This window comes from Hemicordylus capensis, chromosome 1 (assembly GCF_027244095.1).
Source record: "Hemicordylus capensis ecotype Gifberg chromosome 1, rHemCap1.1.pri, whole genome shotgun sequence".
NCBI lineage: Eukaryota > Metazoa > Chordata > Lepidosauria > Squamata > Cordylidae > Hemicordylus > Hemicordylus capensis.
Genome location: NC_069657.1, coordinates 324,420,837 through 324,440,684, shown reverse-complemented (window position 1 = coordinate 324,440,684; position 19,848 = coordinate 324,420,837). Strand labels below are relative to the sequence as shown.

The following is a 19,848-nucleotide window of genomic DNA, read 5'->3' as shown; positions in this document are numbered from 1 at the left end:
CCTTCTCGCCTCTCATTGTTTTTTAAAGTCTGCTATCGACTTTAGTAGGGTGCCGATTGCATTATAAGAGCGAGAACCATGGAGATTACTCTGGGACTAAAATTACCCTTCTATGATCTCACTATTTATACCCTTCTATGATCTCACCAAACCTTTCCCGTGTGAGTAATCCCTTTCGGCCCGAATTCCTACCCAAGTAAAGTGACATCCTGAGACGTAAAACCAGTTGATTCTGCTGGCTTCACAGGACTTACCACCCGATTCTAAAAACATTCACATAGAGGTACGCCCCACTGTGCTCAGAGAAACAATTCGAAATTACTGTTCAGGATAAGCGTGGAAATCTGTTTGAATTGAAGCCTTTCAATCTAAGCGGGCTGCTGCTAGTGTGAGTTGTACTAGAGAATTCCAAGCGGCATTTTCACAAAGAAAAACCGGTTGAAAAGTCCTGAAGTGAATTAGACAAACAGTAGTTTGTCAGTTACTTTATTAAAAAAGAAAGAAAGAAAGAAATCATGACAAACTGCAAACAAGACCAAAATACTGTATCCACTGTACATCATTCATTATAATATAAAACAAACATACACCACATATGTAGCCTACGAAACCCATAAAAGTTTCTTCTTGAAAATGATATAGAACGTGCTTTTATTATTCATGCTTTCAATATTTATTTTACAAATGTTACCCAAAGATTATTGTTATAAATAAATTGCAAACGGGGTGTCTATTACCACACGGGCTCCAACGCCCGAATCCTGCTGTGCGATCATAACTGGGGGCTCGACAGACAGTCCCACTGATTTCACTAGGAATTACCCAGCATAAGTGCGGATAGGACTGCAAGCTTCTTGGAAAGTCAGTTCCCCTGAAAGGTAGTTAATATAGTCTCCACCTAAAACTGTAATCCAGGCTGTAATCCTAACCTAGAAAATAAAATCCCATTTAACTCAACGAGACTTCCTTTAGGAAGGTCAGTGTGTTTATTTCTTGAGATGCTTGAAATTTAGACCCGATAATGTACTCAAGTGCAGAGGAAGTGCAGCTGCCTCACTGGGATATGCTTAGGACTGCAATAACGGGAATTAATTCTTCATATCTAGAACCTGGAACTGGCTAGAACAAGAAAGACAAAATACTTCTTTGTAAGTATTTTTGAAAAGTCAACTTTCTTTCTCCCCCAACGCCACGCCCATTCCACAAAAAGGCACAGTTTCCTCCCTGCGACGGTACAATAGAAAAAAGATGGCTGCTAAATGCTGAAGGACCCTGCTGCCTCTTGGAGAGCAAAACGCACCTTCATTTCTTGTCCGCACCCTAGTTAACCCTAAGGCACGCTTGAGTGGAGATGATTCCGCCTTGAACTCATTAACTTGGAAATAAATCCACAGGGGGCACCCCATCCACCACACATTTATGCTGAAGTCCCACGGATTTCAATGAAAGCGAAGCTTGGCTTGAATCCGTGGACAATTCTAAATTGAGAGGCCGGCCTAACTGTGCTTAGGTCAGAGGAAAGGTCAAACACCCCTTACCCTAAAATATCATTTGGACATTTAAATCCCACTGGAATCGGTGGTGGTCTAGTTAAGCAAGCAAATCATGTCTTTTGCTTTAACTCGACTGTAGACTTGGACGGCTACCCATTTTCTTTGTCCTTTGAGGCGCATCCTGATCGCAACAAGTCTACAACTCAGGGGCTGCCTAAGCATGACTTAAATGGAAGTCCCACTGAAATTAGCTGGACTTACTGCAGAGGAAACGTGCTTAGACTGGCACTGAGTACCACTGAATGCTTTTTCAGGGCTGAGGCTAGGCAGCCTCCGAGGTCATCAAGGATCTGTTCCGTACTGGGACGGGTACCCTGACAGATTTGGGTGTAGCATCCTCCAGAAGATGATTGTAGCATCCTCCAGAAGATGATTCTAACCTGAGAAATCAGTGACTGAGGAGAGATGTGCTCGGCCAGAGGTGTCTGAAGTAGTAAGGGATTCGCCCCAGGTACATCTACATTTACTGTAGAGCCATATTTCAGCCATAGTATGGGGGAAGGGGGGACTTGGAAGCTGATTTTTGATGTTGTATATGGGGACACCTTAAGAAGGATCATAACCAGGGCTGAGGTGGAGCAAAACTTTCGGCGCGGGGCGGGGCAGTTTCCCACGCGTCCACACTGTGTGTTGTGTTTGCTTTTAGTCTTGTTGTCCGACTCATTCGCCAAAGAGTGATCCAGCAAAGCCCGACCAGTGGCAACAACGAAACAACCTTTGCGGGGTGACTCCCTCCCCCTCCCCCGCCACCCCACAAGGGAGTTGTCCTCCTATTATTGCTCTTTGCTTCGACTGCCGCCGCCGCTGCCGCCGCTGCTACTGCCTGTGTCGTGGTCGCTCTGATCGTCCGTGAAGCAGACATCGACGTCGCTCTCGTTGTCAGTCTTTGGCTCCTGATGTGCGTAGCCGGCGGGATCTGCGGCTGCGTCACTCCTGTCCTCCGCGCCGCCGCCCTTGGGCAAGCTCTGGCCAGGGTGCCTGGATTTGACGTGCCTCTCGAGGTCCCTGCGCCTGACCAGCACTTTGCCGCAGAACTCGCACCGATAGGGGGTGTTGCCTTCGGCGTGCAGGCGGATGTGCTTGTTGAGGTTGCTGGGGTCGCCGAAGGGCCGCAGGCAGACCTTGCACTTGAGCGGTTTGTAGCCGGTGTGAGTCCGCATGTGGATCTTCAGGCCGTACTTGCGGGAGTACAGCTTGCCGCAGTACAGGCACAAGTGGCCCGTCTTGGGCTTGCCGCTGGCCGGGCCCGCAGGCGCCGACTGCAAGCTCTCCAAGCGGCCGCGGCTCTTCTCGGCTGCGATCTCCGACAGCTGCTGTGTGTGCATGGCGATCTCGCGGTCGATGCTGGCCAAGGAGCCCAGCTCGGCTGGGTTGAGCCCCGCGGCGGCGGCGGCCGCTGCTGCAGCGGCGGCAGCGGCCGCAGCGGCCCCGTTGAAATAGGACACCGAGTCCGGGTACTTGAGGAGGTTGCCGAAGTGGAACTTGAGCGGGTAATAGGGGGCGCTGTAGAGCAGCTCGCCGTTGTAGACGGTGAAAGGCATGAAAGGCGGAAGGTTACATTCCCCCGAGGCCGCGGTGGCGGCTGAGTAGGGCTTGAGCCCCTCTAAGGGCGGCAGGGCGGCGAAGCGCTCCAGGTGGAGTCCGGCCCCGCTGGGCAGCTGAGGGTAGCGGCTGCTAGGAGGCGACAGGCTGGCGTGGAGACCCCTCTCCACGTGCTTGAAGGCGGAGGTTTCCTCGAAGTGAGAAAAGAGCGGGAATCCCCTTACGCCGCCCGAGTACGCGAGCCCTGCTGCTGCGGCGGCGGCAGCCGCTGCAGAGGCAGGAGGTGGGGCTGGTGCAGCTGCCGCCGCGTGGCATTTTGGGTGGTGGTGGTGATGATGATGATGAGGCGCGTGGGCGTGGTGGTGGCTGTGGGGGCTGCCGGCCACGCCTAGCGGGCCTTCGCCGCTAGAGCGGCTGGGCTTGAAGCTGCCCAAGAGCTTGCTGAAACCGCTGGCTTTGCCCTCCTCCCGGAAAGCAGAGTCCGCCGGGTTGGCTTTGGCCAGCCCAGCGGGCTTGAAGGCGGACCTCACGCCGGGGTAGAAGGACAAGCCGTTGCTGCCTCCAGAGGGGCTGCCCAGCAAGCCCAAGAACTGCCCCGGCCCTCGCCCCGAGCTGACGCTCATGTCCAGGGCTCGCTCCTGCTCCTCTTTGGCCACCTTGCGCCCGCCCCCTCCTGCTTTGGCCAATGGCGGCGAGGTGGAGGATTCTCGCTTGATGCTTTCCCTGGCTCCGCCAGAGCAATTGGACCTCAAGGGCGCAGGCGCCGCTGCAGGCTTCGGGGACAGTCTGAACAGCTCCGCTGGCCTGGCATGCTCCGGGCCCAGGAAGCCGCGGCCGTGGTTCAACACGCAGTGGAAGTGGACGTGGGCCTTGAGGCTGTTGGGGTACTTGAAGGTTCGCCAGCAGTACCAGCAGATGTAGCGCTCCTCGCCTAGCAAAGAAACAGAAAGCAGGACTCCATTGTAACATCAACACGTATATACCAAGGGACCGGCACAATGAAATTATGAACAACTTCAAAACGTGGTTGAATGTGTGGACCGAAGTCTCTGACATTCTAAAGATTTGATTGCACTTTGTAAAAGGAAATTATTTAAGTCTTGGCCAATGTTAGGTCAACAATTTCATCTTCACTTACCGAATTCAATACTTCACACCCTGTAGATGCAATCGCCTTGGGGTTGTTTTAATGAAAGGCGGTATATAAATTCAATAACAACAACAATGTCATCTATATTTGCGTATATTGCAAAGTATGAATCCAGAGTCAATCAACTTGATTTCCCCACCACCTAATTAGAATAATTTGATTGAAACAATTTTCTCGGAATTAATGTCCACTCTGTAGTAAACACAAGACGATACCCGTGTGGGCTGTACTTTCAACTGCCGAGAATACTGATTCTCCCAGAAATATGTATAGAAAGGGGGGGAGGGCGTTAATCAATTGAAAAACAAAGTAGTTTTGGTCATTCATAGGCAATGATCATTCATAGATAAATTTATGTAAACATATTTTTACTATGCCTCAGTAAATGCAGCTACCATCTCCAACAGAACTGTTGGAGGTTTCCCATGAAGTTGCCTTGTACTGAGTCAGACCATAGGTTCATCTAGAATGATCAATATTATTTATAGTGACTGGCAGTGGCTCTTTGAGGTTTCAAAAAGGAGACTCTCCCAGCCTCAGGTGGAGAAGCCGTGGAATCTGGGGCCTTTTGCCTTCAGAAGAGATACTCTTCTTCACTGAGCTACAGCCCTCACCTCTTACAAGACTGCATGGTTGCCATTTACAAATTCCCCAAGTGCTGACTGCCATCTCTGTTTAAAGGCTTGTGTCCATGGTGGCTATTGACTTGGTGGACTTTTCCAGTGCGTCAATATTGTATCGAAGGGGGTGACTGCACTGCACAAATGTTCACTACAGAAGATCAGCTTCCCACATTATTGCAGTTGATGTGTGCAGTGAAACTCTTCAGTGGCCAGCTCGCATGTTTAGGCATCCCAGCTGGGCTGGCCTGTCCACTAGGCAAGCCTAGACAGTTGCCTAAAACACCAAGTTGGGGGGGCACATAAACAAGGCCAGAATAAAGCTCTGCCACTTGTTCTTGCTCTCCCTCTCCTATTGCACCCCTGAAGTACTGCACAGTGGTGTAGGAATGTAAAATATAGCTGTACCCTGCTTCCCATGCACAGCCTCATTCCCAGCCTCCTTGGGGTCAGAGCCCTGAGCAGCTAGGAAGCCGTGGTCAGCTTCAGGAGCTGGGGGATGGGCAGTGCTGCAAGGGGGGGTGAGAGCTAGCAGGAGTGCATGGTGGTGCGTGGCAGCAGCAGGAGTGGCCAGCGAGGGTGGGGTGGGGAGCAAGGTGGCCCCAAAGGCTAACAAGGTGGCCCCACATGTTCTTGAGGCATGCCTGCCCAATAATATAGCTCCACCCTGCCTGCCTCAACATTCATTTCCAAACAGAAATTGCCTCCGACTGGATTTCCAAAATAACAGCAGCATTTCTCCATCCCTGAAGTCTTAGAGCTTATCCCCCATTATAGCCTGGGAACTCTGTCCCACTCTGTCATCAAACCAGCACGGGCTATTCAATCACTGGTCATCGGCACAGACTGGTCATTCAACCTGGTGACTCCACTTAAAGCCAGGGCTCCACACTTCTGAGCTGGGGGGGGGAATGCCAAAGCCAAACTTTCCCTAGGTTTTACTTTGTCCCCCTGCCCCAACCCCCCACAGCTGAGAAGTGTGGACTCCTGGCTTTCAGTTGGCCCATGAAGGCTGCTCCTTCATAGGGTGGAATGGCCAACCCACCCTAGGGCAGGTCCTGCATCTAAGACTACCCGCTCTGCATGTCTCCGTGAAATCATTCTTTCTCAACCTACCACATAGGGTTGCAGTGAGGCCAAAATGAAAACCAGACAGACAGAAACCTGTCCTGCACCTTAGGCATAGGGCTAGAATCCAATGTAAATAAAGTATTGTTATTAATGCATTAAAGCAGGGGTTCTCAAACTTGGGTCCCCAGATGCTGGGTCCCATCAGTGGCCACTGGCAACCCCGCAAACTTTGGCCATTGTGGCTGGGGGTGATGTAAGTTTCAGTCCAGCATCATCTGGTGACCCAAGTTTGAGAACCCTGCATTAATGCATGTAAAATACATTGCACTCTGTATCTGGTTAATCCTCTCGTTCAGCCCCATGAAGTGGAAGTGAAGCTGAGAAATTATACCTTGGTCCATCTGGGGTGGGCAACCTTTGGCACTCCGGCTGTTGTTGAACTACAGCTTCCATCATCTCCAGTCTGTCTGTAGCTGGAGATGACGGGAGTTCAACAACAGCTGGGCTGCCAAAGGTGGCCTACCCCTGACGATGACTGCACAGGGGCTTGAATCATGACAACTGTGCAGAATTCGGTTCCAGGAAGGAGACCCTGGCAATCAGTCATCTGATGCCAGGCATCACAAAATGAGCCAAAAGCAAACATCCCCACCACACTCTGGCACATTAGTTCCAAGAGCTCCCTCCTTCTCTCTGTAACACCAGGATGGGTGTGACAGGACTGCTGTGAAGGTGAGAGAAAGGAGGAATCCTTTCACTGACAAACCGGGCTCTTGTGCCATCCATTGCATACAAGATTCGTCAAGCAATGGCGAAGCCCCCCACACACCCAACAGTTAGGTAAAGATACCATCTGTCCCTGATTTGGGTAAACTTCCTTCCTCTACTACCTAAATGTAACTGTGATATCTCACAGATTGTACCAACTGCACTGAATGTTAACTCTGTACTATAATGCTGAAATTATAGCATAATAATCCGTTAAATGCTGGGATAAAGATATTGCTTGATTGACAAACAGGGCTCGGGTGCCAAAAGCTGGGCGTTTGTTTTCCCCCCTGCCCTCCTCCATCTTCAAGACAAGGTGTTGTACAGAGTGTTGACTTCAATACAAGAGAGTATAATTATACACTAATAATTATTTCAGATGTGTGTTTTTCTGAATATCAGCCCATCCTTTGCCTGTTTTCTCAGAAGTAGTTCTTCCTGGGTTGAATGGGCTTATTTCCTAGGAAATGTGTTTAGAGATACAGCCTTGAAAAGCTGTGGCTTTTGTGTATTCTCCTTTGGAGCTCATATGTAAATACAATGAATTGATTGCCCTTAAATACGCTTTTTAAGAGTGTTCAAGGAGTGGGTTTCTCCGACGGTGCATGTTTACACGGGCGAAGTGGGCCTCGAAGTATGTGGTTGTTTATATGCCATGAGTGGGTCAACTCAGAAGTGGGTATGCGCTCCCTAAGCCACTGGCGCCTACCCCTGCTGAGGCCTTCTCCTTTGCTACTGGTGACTAAAAGCAAGTGGGCAGGAGATCGCCCACAAGACCTAAACCCTGGAGCTGGGCTGCCTTTGGACTCCAGGAGGAGGCAAACGCGAGCAGCTGTTGCCTTCACTCCTGTGTCCGGCGGCCCATCTGTTGACGTTTGCAGCAGAGGCAGCGTATGGCAGGGAGCTGACTCAACTAAACAAAGGCCAAACTAACGATCGTGAGCCTCTCATTAGGAGGCGAGACAATATCCTATATGTATGGGCCGTAAGTAATGAACCCTTTCAAAAGACAATGCCCTTTTGTGCCCCGCTCCTTAAACGTTTAGCATTCCCTAAGGCGGAACAAACCGAAATGGCCCCTTTTGGGCTTCTGACTTGGCTCTACTGCGATGCACACTTTCCCTGCTTTCTGGGCCTTAGCTTGACCTTTGTCGGGAAGGAAACAAACGGCGGCAACATTTGCAGCAACACACGAGGTCCTTTGGAGACGAGGATTAACCAGCACCGGTTCATCAGCGACCAGCGCTGCTTGCAATCCACTGAAAGATGCTGCATTTCTTAATAGCGCAGGACATGGCTGGAAAGCCCTAACTAGGTTCATTCAGCCATAGGTCAGAGGATTGAATTGCATACAAAGAGTTGAAAGGCAGCTAGAGAAGTGTAAACTAGGTTCTTGGATGGATGGGTGGGTGGATGGATCATTAAATATAGTGTTTAGATCTGTCATATGCACATGCAATCACTACATCCCAACCTCCCAAACTTCCTGCATGGGGTTCTGGGAGCAAGAATACACAACTACAGAGAGGAAGAGGGAAAGGGAAGGAGGGAGAGAGATATCCAGCACGTTGCTGTAAATAGATCTGATTTATGTCTAGTACATAACATTTTTCAGACTTTATGTCTTGTAAATCTTATCACGTTTTGCTAATGAACCTCACAATATGTGTACAATAGTTGGCCATCTCAGCAAAATAAACGGACAGACACATCTTAAACTGGTGTAAATGTATCAATAGGCTTATTAGAAGCGGCTGTGTTGGTTTTTGTGTTGGTTTTTAATTAATTTTAAATTAAGATTAAACACGGTTCAATCGCTTGTTAAAATGAAGCTAACCTGCAAGAAGGGACGCTGAAGAAGTTAGAAGACAGGAGTAGATGATAATACCGCCTGCTATTGGCAATCGCAAAATAAAGGGCTTTAAAAAACTATGTGTAATCCAAGAATCAACCAGAGTAAATTCATTCAGGAGAAAATATAAGTCTTTCAGGCCGCACCCTCTTATTTAGGACATTCTGATGATACATGAAGAATGAAACCACAGAACGCCCCCCACCCATGGGTTATGTTGCCCCCTCCCTCCCTCCCTCCCTCCCTCCCCCTCCTTCTGCTCCTCTTCCTCCTCTTCTTACGGTTTCTTTCCGCATGGCCCTTATTGGCTTCCTAGTTTACTTCGAAGTAGGTGGCCTTCCGATCGACAATACGCGGTAATCCAAAATCAGTTTGGGGTCAGGGAAGGAGTGTGAAAAAGAAGGAAGGAGCGTGTCTCTGCCTCCTCGGGGTTTGTTCACTGGCAGCCTGAATCTAAAGGGTTTCGGTAATCCGATTACCTTGCATGGAGAGAATCAGGTAAAGCGGCTGCAGCGAATAAATAGGCAGCCTCCAGAAAACTTCACGGACTAACAAGCTAACAGCTTGATTGAGTGTCGCTCTGGCGATCTAGGCAAGGCTGCCCCCCATTCCCCGTTAGGTTTGTTTGCAAATAGTAACGATCCCTAAATCCCGACTGCTAGCCTCTTTCCACTCCGCTCCGCTCCCTCCCAGTCCTTACATTCTGCTGCTAAGAGCCTCGTTTGCTACGTTACATTCAATCTATGACTAAATGAAGCGAGTCAAATGCTTCTGTTCACCGAAGATCGCCTAGCAAAGCAATGCCACCTCTTTCCCATCAGTTGCATTAGAAATGTTTTCTTGGAGGATTTAAAGCATTTTCCTAATCCTATTTAAGGCAATATGCAACCCAATCTCATGTAAGGTCGCAATCTTGTGTAGGCTTCTTTGGGAGGCAGCCCCATTACAATGGGACTGACTTCCCGGCAAGTGAAATCGTGAAATGTGATTTAAGGATCGTTAAATGCTTGACTAACAAGCGGAAGGTTGCTGGTTCAAATCCCCGCCGGTATGTTTCCCAGACTATGGGAAACACCTATATCGGGCAGCAGCGATATAGGAAGATGCTGAAAGGCATCATCTCATACTGTGCGAGAGTTTGCAATGGTAAACCCCTCCTGTATTCTACCAAAGACAACCACAGGTCTCTGTGGTCGCCAGGAGTCAAAACCAACTTGACCTCACACTTTTACTTTACTCGAAAGCACGCGCCACTAATTGCAATAGACTTACTCTCAAGAAAGTGTGCCCAGTTTTGCCACTTTACAACACAGACCTCATGGGTTCAGTCAGTGAACCCTGCATGCAGGTAGGTGTATTTCGGTGTGTAGATTTCGGTGTGCTAAATCATTGTAAACCGCTTAGAGAGCTCCGGCTATAGAGCGGTATATAAATGTAAGTGCTATTGCTATTGCTATTGCTAGATTTAGACGGTATTTCTCTTCCTACAGATCCTTCCATTAATTGTATTTACATAAATCAAACCTAAGCCCTTAGGACTGACGTCAGTGGCTGACATTGCTTAACTTGTCCTTTTAATTTCAATGGGGCTACTTTGGGTGTAATTTGCCTCATTAGGCTAGCCAAGGGAACTGCCACCCCACCTTTACATGCCATTGAAATCAGGCGACCTTGCACATAACTGAGTTTTGAGATGGAACCACAGACCTTTACCCAAAGTAATAATTTGACAGGACAGTCCAGTAGAACTGCCAACTGTTTATCCTGCGCCTGTAACAATTGCATAACAAGCAGACATTCAGCAGGGGCCCCGCAGGTGCAGTGAAGGCTATGGCCTCCTGAAAGTCTGCCTGTAATGCAGTTCTAAAAGGCACAGGAGCCCGGGGGAGGGGGGAGGGGCAGTTGGCTAACATAGCGGCCAGTGCATTTCCTTGAAGCAAGTCCTGTGGACTTCACCTGCGATTTCAATTCCACGCATTTTAGGTACCACTGCAGACAAAAACTCTGAATCAACTAACTTCTAAATTATTTACACTGCAGGTCAAATTACTTCGAGTTTAAGCGCAATATCATGAGCGAAAGTGACCCTTGAATGTCATATGGAGTGTATATGGGTAGAAATTTAATAGGTTGCTGGAATGGGGAACTGGAAAATACATTATTGGCTAGAAAAAGTTTCTAGGAGTAAACACACTGCTTCCGATTGTGTCACATAACATTTGTAAATTACTCGGAAGTAAGCGTGCTTGGAACCAACATGTTAGAGTCTACGGATATTCGGATATTTGAGGGACCATATTATTCATGCTGTAATCAGAGGTCGACCTAGGTAATCTTGGAGCCTGGACCTAAAGGCCTTTGGAGGCCCCCACCCACACAGTATTTAAAACACATTTTTAATGTGACACCACACGGGAGAGACTAAAAAGGATTTGGGGGGGGCAGGGGGTGTGGAGGCCCTGGACTTTGGCCTGAAAGTCCAGGAGTAAGAGTACCTCTGACTGGAATCTAAATATTGAGATGGGAGGTGGGGCATCGAAAGGGAAGGCTAGGCTTTCCAAATGCCTCAGTCCCTTCAGTGAGACACCTAGGGGACATTTCTGCAATGCAAACGGTTTGGGGGCATGAACAGAACTGGATGAAATATCAGTGGACTCGCAGCCCATTGGTATTTAATTAATTCTATAACCATAACACTAGTGACACCAGCTGAAAGTTCTCTAATCATTAGCATTTGTATAGTGTTCAAAGCACTTCATAAGTTTTATCTTGTAATCTTTCTAACAACCCTATAGAGTAGGTCAATATCAGGATCCACATATTATAGTGGGGAGAAAGCCATTGAGTGACTTTGTGGCAGAATTGAGATTTTAACCGGTAGCTTTCTAATAGGTAGCTCAGTCTCTTAGGCGCTGGGCTGCACACGTTCTGGAGTGCGGCCTTTGGGCCAAGATACTTCTGCTTCCTTCAAGTCAACACTGACTTCTTTCTCATGTTGCAAATATTATACTGCAAATATTTACCACCAGGTAGTTTCATTGAGCTCAATGATCATACCCTGGAATGAATTACTTATAGCATTTTACAGTCAGGATCTAGTACTGAGGAATCACACAAACAGTAGAAGGAAGGAAGGAAGGAAGGAAGGAAGGAAGGAAGGAAGGAAGGAAGGAAGGAAATCACAATGCCACAACCTAAATATATGCATCTTATAAATGTATCTAATAATACATCCTTTGTTTATAGATACATGTAAGACCACATTGTTGCTGCATAATGCATCCAGCAATATAATAAACACATAAGCTCTATTCAGACATTATGTTGTGCCTTATGTTCAGATCCGTCTACAGTATCCTCATACATGTGTGAATAACTATACCTGCATTCATTTAAAAAGTGAACCTGGGTACAGTTTCCTCAAATGTATGGGACAGAAAGCAAGTATATTGCTGTGTCTGTGTTCCACATGAGGTGTTGATAACCGTACCTGTGGACAGATCTGTACCTGTGCACTCAGCACACAGATTGCAGGACTGTGAACATGTATGTGCAGATAGAAGGCTAATGTTCTAGAATGATGTCTAGTACACACAAAAACTCAGCAGCTCCCTGATGGAGTGTATGCTTTGCCTGCAGATCCAAAGTTGAATCCCTAGCACCTCCAGGTAAGTCAGGGAAAGACCCCTGTCTGAAACCCTGAAACCCCACTGCCAGTCAGTGTAGGTAGTACTGAGCCGGATGGACCAATGGTCTGAATCAATAGCAGGCAGCGTCATACATGACTGAATGCCTCTCAGATGAAAGCCACAGGTCCTATGATGCTGGCAACCATGGGAGATTTATGCTCGGTGTAGCCAACTGAAGGTCCCTTTGAAATAGATCCAGGATCCGCCACTGTGAAGCTTCCAAGAGACCAGCAGAAGTTTCTCCCCCATCTGGGATATGACATTGTGATTAATAGTGTCCATTCTTATTATGAGTGAAGCAAATGGTGGGATGGGCTATGGGACTAGTTCTCTGTCCAGGAGTTTTCTTTTAGTATTAGATATATGTAATAGATGGCTCCTACTGTAATATTCTTTTCTATCTGGATGATGATTATTCATTCATTCATTCATTCATTCATCCCAGTGGGACGAGTCACCTTGAATCCAATTCACCTGAAAAGTGATAGCTCTGTCTCACCATACAGCCTGAACCTATGCATGTTTACTCAGAAGTAAGTGCCACTGCGTTCAATGAGACTTACTCGCAGGTAAGTGTGAAGAGAATCCCTGTTGTGATCAATGTGACTCCAGGTGGCCTGCTAGAGTCCTCTTTCCCTGATATCCTGTGCAGTAGCAAGAGATAGTAACCGGCCCAAAGTCAGCCAGTGAGATTCAGGACTAAACTGGGATTTGAACCCAGAGCCCGTCCTAGTCCGACATGCCAGAATCACTGCATCCCGCTGGCTCTCAACTGTAGACCGCAACCTTAGTTTCCACTCTTGATCATCTCTATAGCAACAGCTCTGACGTCTAACCCAAAGTCTGCTCCATGCCAAAGGCGAGTCATCCTGATCCTCAGAGTCGACCACCTTCGTGTTGCCTCTCTGCTAGAAAAGTACTAGTCTCTGTTGTGTTCTAATTTAGTCTCTGTTATTTATATACTCGCACGAAGCTGTCCCTGCTGGGTCAGACTTTTATGTGCATTCAGTTGCCACCCACCGAATCGTTATAACTGGCCATTAGACGCAAAATGCAGACTCCGGAGATAAATCACGGAAACTGCGGCACTATCCCAGCTCTTCCTGCGCCCCTTACATGCGTCACCCACTTGCGGCCAGATCCCAAGCACACATACGGCACAGAACACGCCTAATGAATGGCATTTACTTCCACTCAGCCTGTTTAGGATCGGGGCGGCTTTATCTTGTGATGAAAAGCAGCGCCCGGAATTCTAGGTGTCTCTTAAACACTGACTGACTTCCCAGCAAAGTTAGCAAACACGCATGGGACTGGGCTACATCATGCCGTCGGTCCAAATGCAGTTGGCCAACTCCAGCCACACCCCAGGCAGATGGAAGTACCAGTATAGGGAGGTTACGTCTCTCTTCTCTAGGAGCCACACTTCTGCGAAACAGGCTTGGTTTCGGGCCCAGTCAGATTGCCTTAGGTCTAAGCCAGCTGGATGCACTCCGCGCCAATGGGATCGCCACTCTGTGCAGTAAACTAGCACGCTCTCTCGCTCGCTCTCTGAAATGAGAATCGGCTTCCAAGGGAAAGTGGTTGGAAAGGGCTGCAAGTTGAGTCAGAACCCTCGGTGTTCAGGTTCACCTTACTGAAGTCTGCGTAAGATGCAGTCGGACTCTCATCCTGAGCTCTTCTATCAAGAAGTTTGTACCTAACGTCTTCCCAGGAGGGACCACTTGAACCGGAGTTCTGTCGCCGCATTGTATTTTGATGATTACTTCGTGATTCATATTAAGCTGCAGAGGTGGCTACATGGGCATACGAATTCACAAGGAAGGGAAACGGAGATCCAATTACTTCCCTGCCTGAGCCAATCGGTTTAAATCGAAGCCCTCTCTGGGGCCAATAGCAAAATGGAAAAGGTGACTTAGAAAACAAATCCTGAAAAACACAATTCAGGTTGCAGCCGTTCAATAACAGAAGAATTAATGGCTTAAATATGCGGCCACCTTCTCTTTTTTAAAAAAAGTGAAAGGATTTTTATTTTTAAATAGCTATTACGGTCCCGTGACAATACGGGGGACCGAGTCGCGGGGAAATTCTCTGCACTATCCTTTGGTACCAAAAAGGATCCCAAGATCTCTTTGTTTTTTCCCTCCAGGAATCCCAAATACTTTCTAATACTGGTTTCCTTCTCTTTCAATGGTGTTCTTGTGTTAACATACATGGTTTTTTACCATTAAGAAAGAATTGTAACACTATTTCCAACCATAAGGAGGAGATTACGCGGAAACCAGCAAGTATAGATGCTGGTTGTATACCATGCAAAAGAACAACAAAACAAAGCCTTTGGAATATGGAATAAGGAACTTATACTAGGGTAGGTTAAAACAAAACTGATGCGTGGGCGGATGTGGGGGAGTGTGGGGTGGGAATATGTCTGTGGAGGGAACCGGCTCGTATTAAAGAAGGAAAATTAGTAGCGAATTTCCGGACATAAAAAGAAATGGACGAGAAAAATGTTTTCCGCGATTAAATGTGCTGACGAGTCAGTACTTAGAATAGATGGGTAAGCTGTACACTGTTGCTATTGTATATATCTACTTAAGATAATCTTGCTACAGTCACTGACGGGTGTCCTCTCTTCTGCCTCTGTCTTGCAGCCCGATCTACAATCCGGTTTAGCCGGATTTAAGGCTAGGCATTCTGCTTTCCGCTCCTCACCTACTCTTTCTTTTACTCGCAAGAGAAGTTTCTTCACCTAATCACCTATAAATCTATACTCCTATATACACCTTACTTGAAAGTAAGTCCCTCTGACCTCTGTGGAACTTCTTCCAAACAAACATTCATTTGCAGATACGTTCAGTTGATTTCAGTGATCTCACATCTCCATGGGACAAATCGCTTTGAGTCCCATTGGTTTCCGTTGGAAGTCCCACTGGATGCGTTTGGGATCAGTTTCTCAAACGCTTCATAAGGAAACATGTTTAGAGTGGAGAGAAGGTTTAAAATCCTGTTCACTGACATTCCGCTCCACGCACATTTACGCTCCATATAAAGATACGCTGATTATAAAGGGACTTGCTTCCACTTTTACACCGTTCAGTATACAAGTCCTCCATATTAAGGATTGTGGATGGAGCTGTTGGCCCTTTGCCTTGTTTTGAACCCAAACTGGAAGAGACTGGGTTCCAGACTTACTAGTGAATAAACTCCAGTGAATTTAGCGGAGCCGGTTTTTCTGAGTAGCCATTCTTAGGATCCATGCGGTGGGTGCATGCAGTCCTCTCCCTACTGAAGTCAATAACAAAATTCTCATCGATTTGACTTTTGTTGAAAGGCAGACTGGACTAATAATAACGGAGATGCGGCTGGCTGCTTTTGCAGCAGTAGCGCAAGTCGCTGGCCAAGGTGCTGCACGTACCTTTTTCGTCGTGTGTTGGAGTCGCCGTGGTCGGGATATCAAACCACTGAGCCAAGGAGCTGGAATACCACACGGTCAACTCCTCCCCAGGCTGAACATCTCGCAGAGCCCGGTAGAAAATCTAGGAGGAAAGACAGACCAGGTCAGCCACCAAAAAGGTGGAAGCAGAAGGGTGCGCCATCCACGACCAGAACCATAGAGATCGGTTAGGGTGTAGGTACCTGTCCGCCTGGCAGATCTGCGATAGCTTCTAAGTTCTGTTCCTGCGCGTGCCTGGCAGCCCGGATTAACCCTATCCACTCCACAGCGGAGCCTCCGGCTTCGTCCACCAGTTCCCCTCTCACCATCCGCACCTAGAATACACGACAGGAACGGCTGTCATAATTACTGCCAGTCAGCTCTGTTTCATTATTTTTTTGACCATAAAAGCATCCATTTGTATCGAGCAGCTCAACAAAACGTGGATTTAAAAAAAAAAGATCCCTATATAACTAATTGCTTTTTTCCTTCTTTAAAAATCTAATCCATATCCATGCTGCCGTGCTCTTGAAGGGCTACCAAGTACCAACCAGAAGAGAGTGGACAAGTAAATGGCCTACATCCTACTCGGAGCGAACAGCCACAAGACTGACGGACTGTTATCTGCAACCACCACCATCACAATCCTACCCTGAGATAAGTAGGGCTGCAGCGAAGGAACCAGGACCAGGGACATAGGCTGGAAAACCTTTCCTCCCTGCCTCCCCAACTGTTATCGGTTAATAGCCATAATAATAAAAGTATTAACTTGGGGGCACTCAGCCTTGTGGGGCCCTTAGATCATTTGTCCCTTTGGCCCTCCCGCTCTCTGCACCCTTGGAAAAAAGGGCAAGCTAATATTCAAACATAAAGTAATTGAGGATGAAAGCCTTTGGTTTATAGGCTACGGATAGTTTATACAGACCACTTGAGGGGAATGTGGAACCTGAATTTGAATGTAATTTGAAGAAGTAAATCTAAGTAAGAGAAGTAAACCTTATTGAGTTCAAGAGTTTTAAACAAAACAGAGCCATATATTGTATGGCAACCTGATACTTGTTTAGCACATTGGCCTCAAATCCATTCATTTGGGTTTTGCTTATTTAAGTTGAATGCCAATTTAAATAAGTGTAGTTGGGATCGCTACTTTCTTTTAATCGGCAAAATTTGATTCGTTTAAATCCAGGTGGTCAGAAGAACTAGAATGTAACTCCATGTGTCCGGCATTCCGATCCTAGGCATTTTACTCGAATTAAGTCTCATTGATTTCAGGGGAGCACACTGCCGCATCATAGCCTTAGGTTCAAAGTGCTAACCAAGTTAAATATAGACGATGCCCTTGAGCAAAATCAGAGTTGTGGACCGAGTTGCCCACACGTTTGAATCCAAGTACTCTGACTTCATTGATTTGAATATATCGGCTACAGACGGGAATTTTTTTAGAATGTGAGCCCTTTGGGGACAGGAAGCCATCTTCTTTATTTATTATTTCTCTGTGTAAACCGCCCTGAGCCATTTTTGGAAGGGCGGTATAGAAATCGAATGAAGAAGAAGAAGAAGAAGAAGAAGAAGAAGAAGAAGAAGAAGAAGAAGAAGAAGAAGAAGAAGAAGTCGGTGTCCTTTCTTTCCATGTTTACTCGGAAGTAAATCCTATTGAATTCAGCGGAACTTACTCCCAAGTAAACGTGCAAGAAGGGTAGCCTCTTGCCGGGATGCGCCGTTCTCTTTTCACAAGCGCGTTGAAATGTTGAGCCCTGAAGGCAATAAACATCCAGGTTCATATGTTCCGTTAGAACAATCCCAATAATAGGTTTGTTAATATAATTATTAAAACCATTTCTCTTTACTTTTCCTAGAGCATATTTACCTCTGCATCCTAAAATACGACTTGGAACTTATTTAAAAGTAATGTATCTATATCAATATATTAGGATATAGTTGGTAAGATTTCATTTCCTATTCATGATTGCAAATAGCTACACCTACATTTCATGGCTTCCAGCCCCTGCAGCGCAATTAATTAAAGGAAGGATATAATCAGCCTCGTTGCAGAAAGAGAGAGGAGGAGGAAGAGGACAGGAGAACCCTGCTTAGCCTCAAAGTCTGTCGGATCCTTCATCATCTGCTTGGTCATACACTGAGAGAGCAAATAAGGGGCTCCCTCGTTGAATGACCAGGCAATAAAAGTCTCTCTAACAAAGGCAGCCTAAAGGGAGCAACCAACGGTGCCAGATGAGAAATAAATTTGAAAGGGCTGGCAGAGCGTTTAAAAACAATTAAAGGGCATTCAGAATCCGAGCGGAACGTATGACAAACCTCTGCGCTTGGAAGAAAGGCAAAAGTGCTAAGCCCATCCGGGGAGATGCTGGAAAGCTCCAGATCCCCCAAACCCCTTCACCTCTGGACCCTTTTACAGACTTTTGGGTAAAGTACGTTAACAGATGCGTTCGGTTAAGGAGCCAGCTTGGGTATCCCGAACCACTTCGACTTGGCAAAACTTTCATCCGGACTGAACACTCTCTTTACGAATTAGTGATGGGGAGGGAGTATTAATGTAAAAGGGGCCTGATATATCAGATATCGAAGCATTCTAGACTTCAGGCTAGCAGCGGAAGCATTTGCCCTTAAACCGCGATCCGTTTCCTATCTCACGCCATTTTTCTGATTCACCCTGTTCTTAGACATTTTGGGGCTCTACATAGACATGTAGGAGATCTACGTTACCCTGGGATTTCATGGCCTTGTGCTCCCTCTGTTCACAGACTTTTTTCTTTGCACGTGTGTGTGTTTCCTACATCCAGCATTCTGCTCAAGAACTCCACACAAGCTTCTGCCGCAATAGATCTATGAGTCACAAGACTCTCTTGGTTGATTTTCTGCCACAAACTGAAACGGAACTCTCATTCGCTCTCCTGGGTTCCAGCTTTTGTTTTGCATGTGCTTCTGCTGTTGTTACTTTTGCCTGCAAACCTCACCTTGTGGCGTTAGGAACTTTTAAATGTGGTACCAGATCTACCGTTCCCTTCAACTAAGTTGCAAACAAATCCTCCCCCCGCCCGCAAAAAAAAAAAAAAAAAAACCCAGGGCTAAGGGAAAGCGAAACAGATATACAAGAAAGGAATTAGCGTAACAGAGAGTAGGGCTTGGGCTATTAATCCGTTAGGGCAACGAATTAATTTAAAACCAGCATTCATCGCCTTCCTGACAATTTGGACAGAATAGTGGGAGTGGAAACTATTTTCTTTGAAATTCAAATTGTAATTCTTAAAACTGGAGAGGGGGAGAGGAAAAAACAAGCAATAGATGGGTTCGTTGATCCGCCGCCCTCTCTCCCGCCTCTCCCTCCAAATCCTCTTATATTCCAACCTGGCAGGCAACATTGGGGTACCCCATCCCAAAATCCAGCATTGGCTCCAAAGGGGGTGAATTCCGCAGAAGAGCCTAGAGATCTGAGCAGCGTAGGAGAGGGAGGATTGCCCATCAGCCTCTTGGCTTCAGGAAGATCTGAGGGGCAGAGGAGCCTCGTGTGAACAGACTACCCCAAACCCCTCATCTCCTTTCTTGTCATCGAGTGGCGGGAGGAGGGGAGGAGCAGCGTGGCCGTTGCCTGGCCCGGATCTGGGCCACCCTCCGCCACTGTCTGACCCCAGCGCTCAGGCGCCTGCCACGTGCCCCAATGCCTTCCTCCAAGAAGCGGGAGCAATACCTTTTTCTTGGGTCCCGGCTCCCTGCGATCGGACAGGTACTTGCCCAGTTTGAAGGTGCCGGAGACAGGACCCAGGCGCAGGCCAGCCGGGATGCAGCTTTCCGCGGTGACGCTGAGGGCCGGCGGAACCCGGCTGCTTTGCATCGCTGCCTCTGGGTAAAGCCTTGGCGATCAGGAGAGCGGCCGGACTCTCCGAGGGCTGGAGTGACAGAGGGGGAGAGAGAGGGAGGGAAAGAGGCAGGCAGCGAGGAGGGCTGAGCTGCACCGGCGTTATCTCCGCCCGCAGAGTGACGCGGCCGGGGCTGCGCGCCGCCTTTTCAATTGCAACACTCGGGCTCTCCCCTTGGCACGCTGGTGCTGCAGGGCGCCCGGCTGGGGTGGTGAGAGAGTTTGGCTCTTGGAGCAGCTGCCGAGTCCCATCGGAGAGGGTCACATGGAGCTTTTCCCGAGCTCCCCCCTCCTTCTCC

The 19,848-nt window shown here is 47.6% G+C and overlaps 1 protein-coding gene across 1 annotated transcript; it reads right to left on the bottom strand.

The window, feature by feature from the left end:
- Nucleotides 1-469: 469 nt before the first annotated feature.
- PRDM13 (PR/SET domain 13) lies at nucleotides 470-19,525 on the bottom strand. Its single transcript, XM_053282412.1, has 4 exons — nucleotides 19,382-19,525; nucleotides 15,879-16,010; nucleotides 15,658-15,778; nucleotides 470-4,026 (listed from the first exon to the last, which is right to left on the bottom strand). Exons 1-4 carry the CDS (start codon nucleotides 19,523-19,525, stop codon nucleotides 2,327-2,329), a joined length of 2,097 nt encoding a protein of 698 aa, XP_053138387.1. The 3' UTR covers nucleotides 470-2,326.
- Nucleotides 19,526-19,848: the final 323 nt, after the last annotated feature.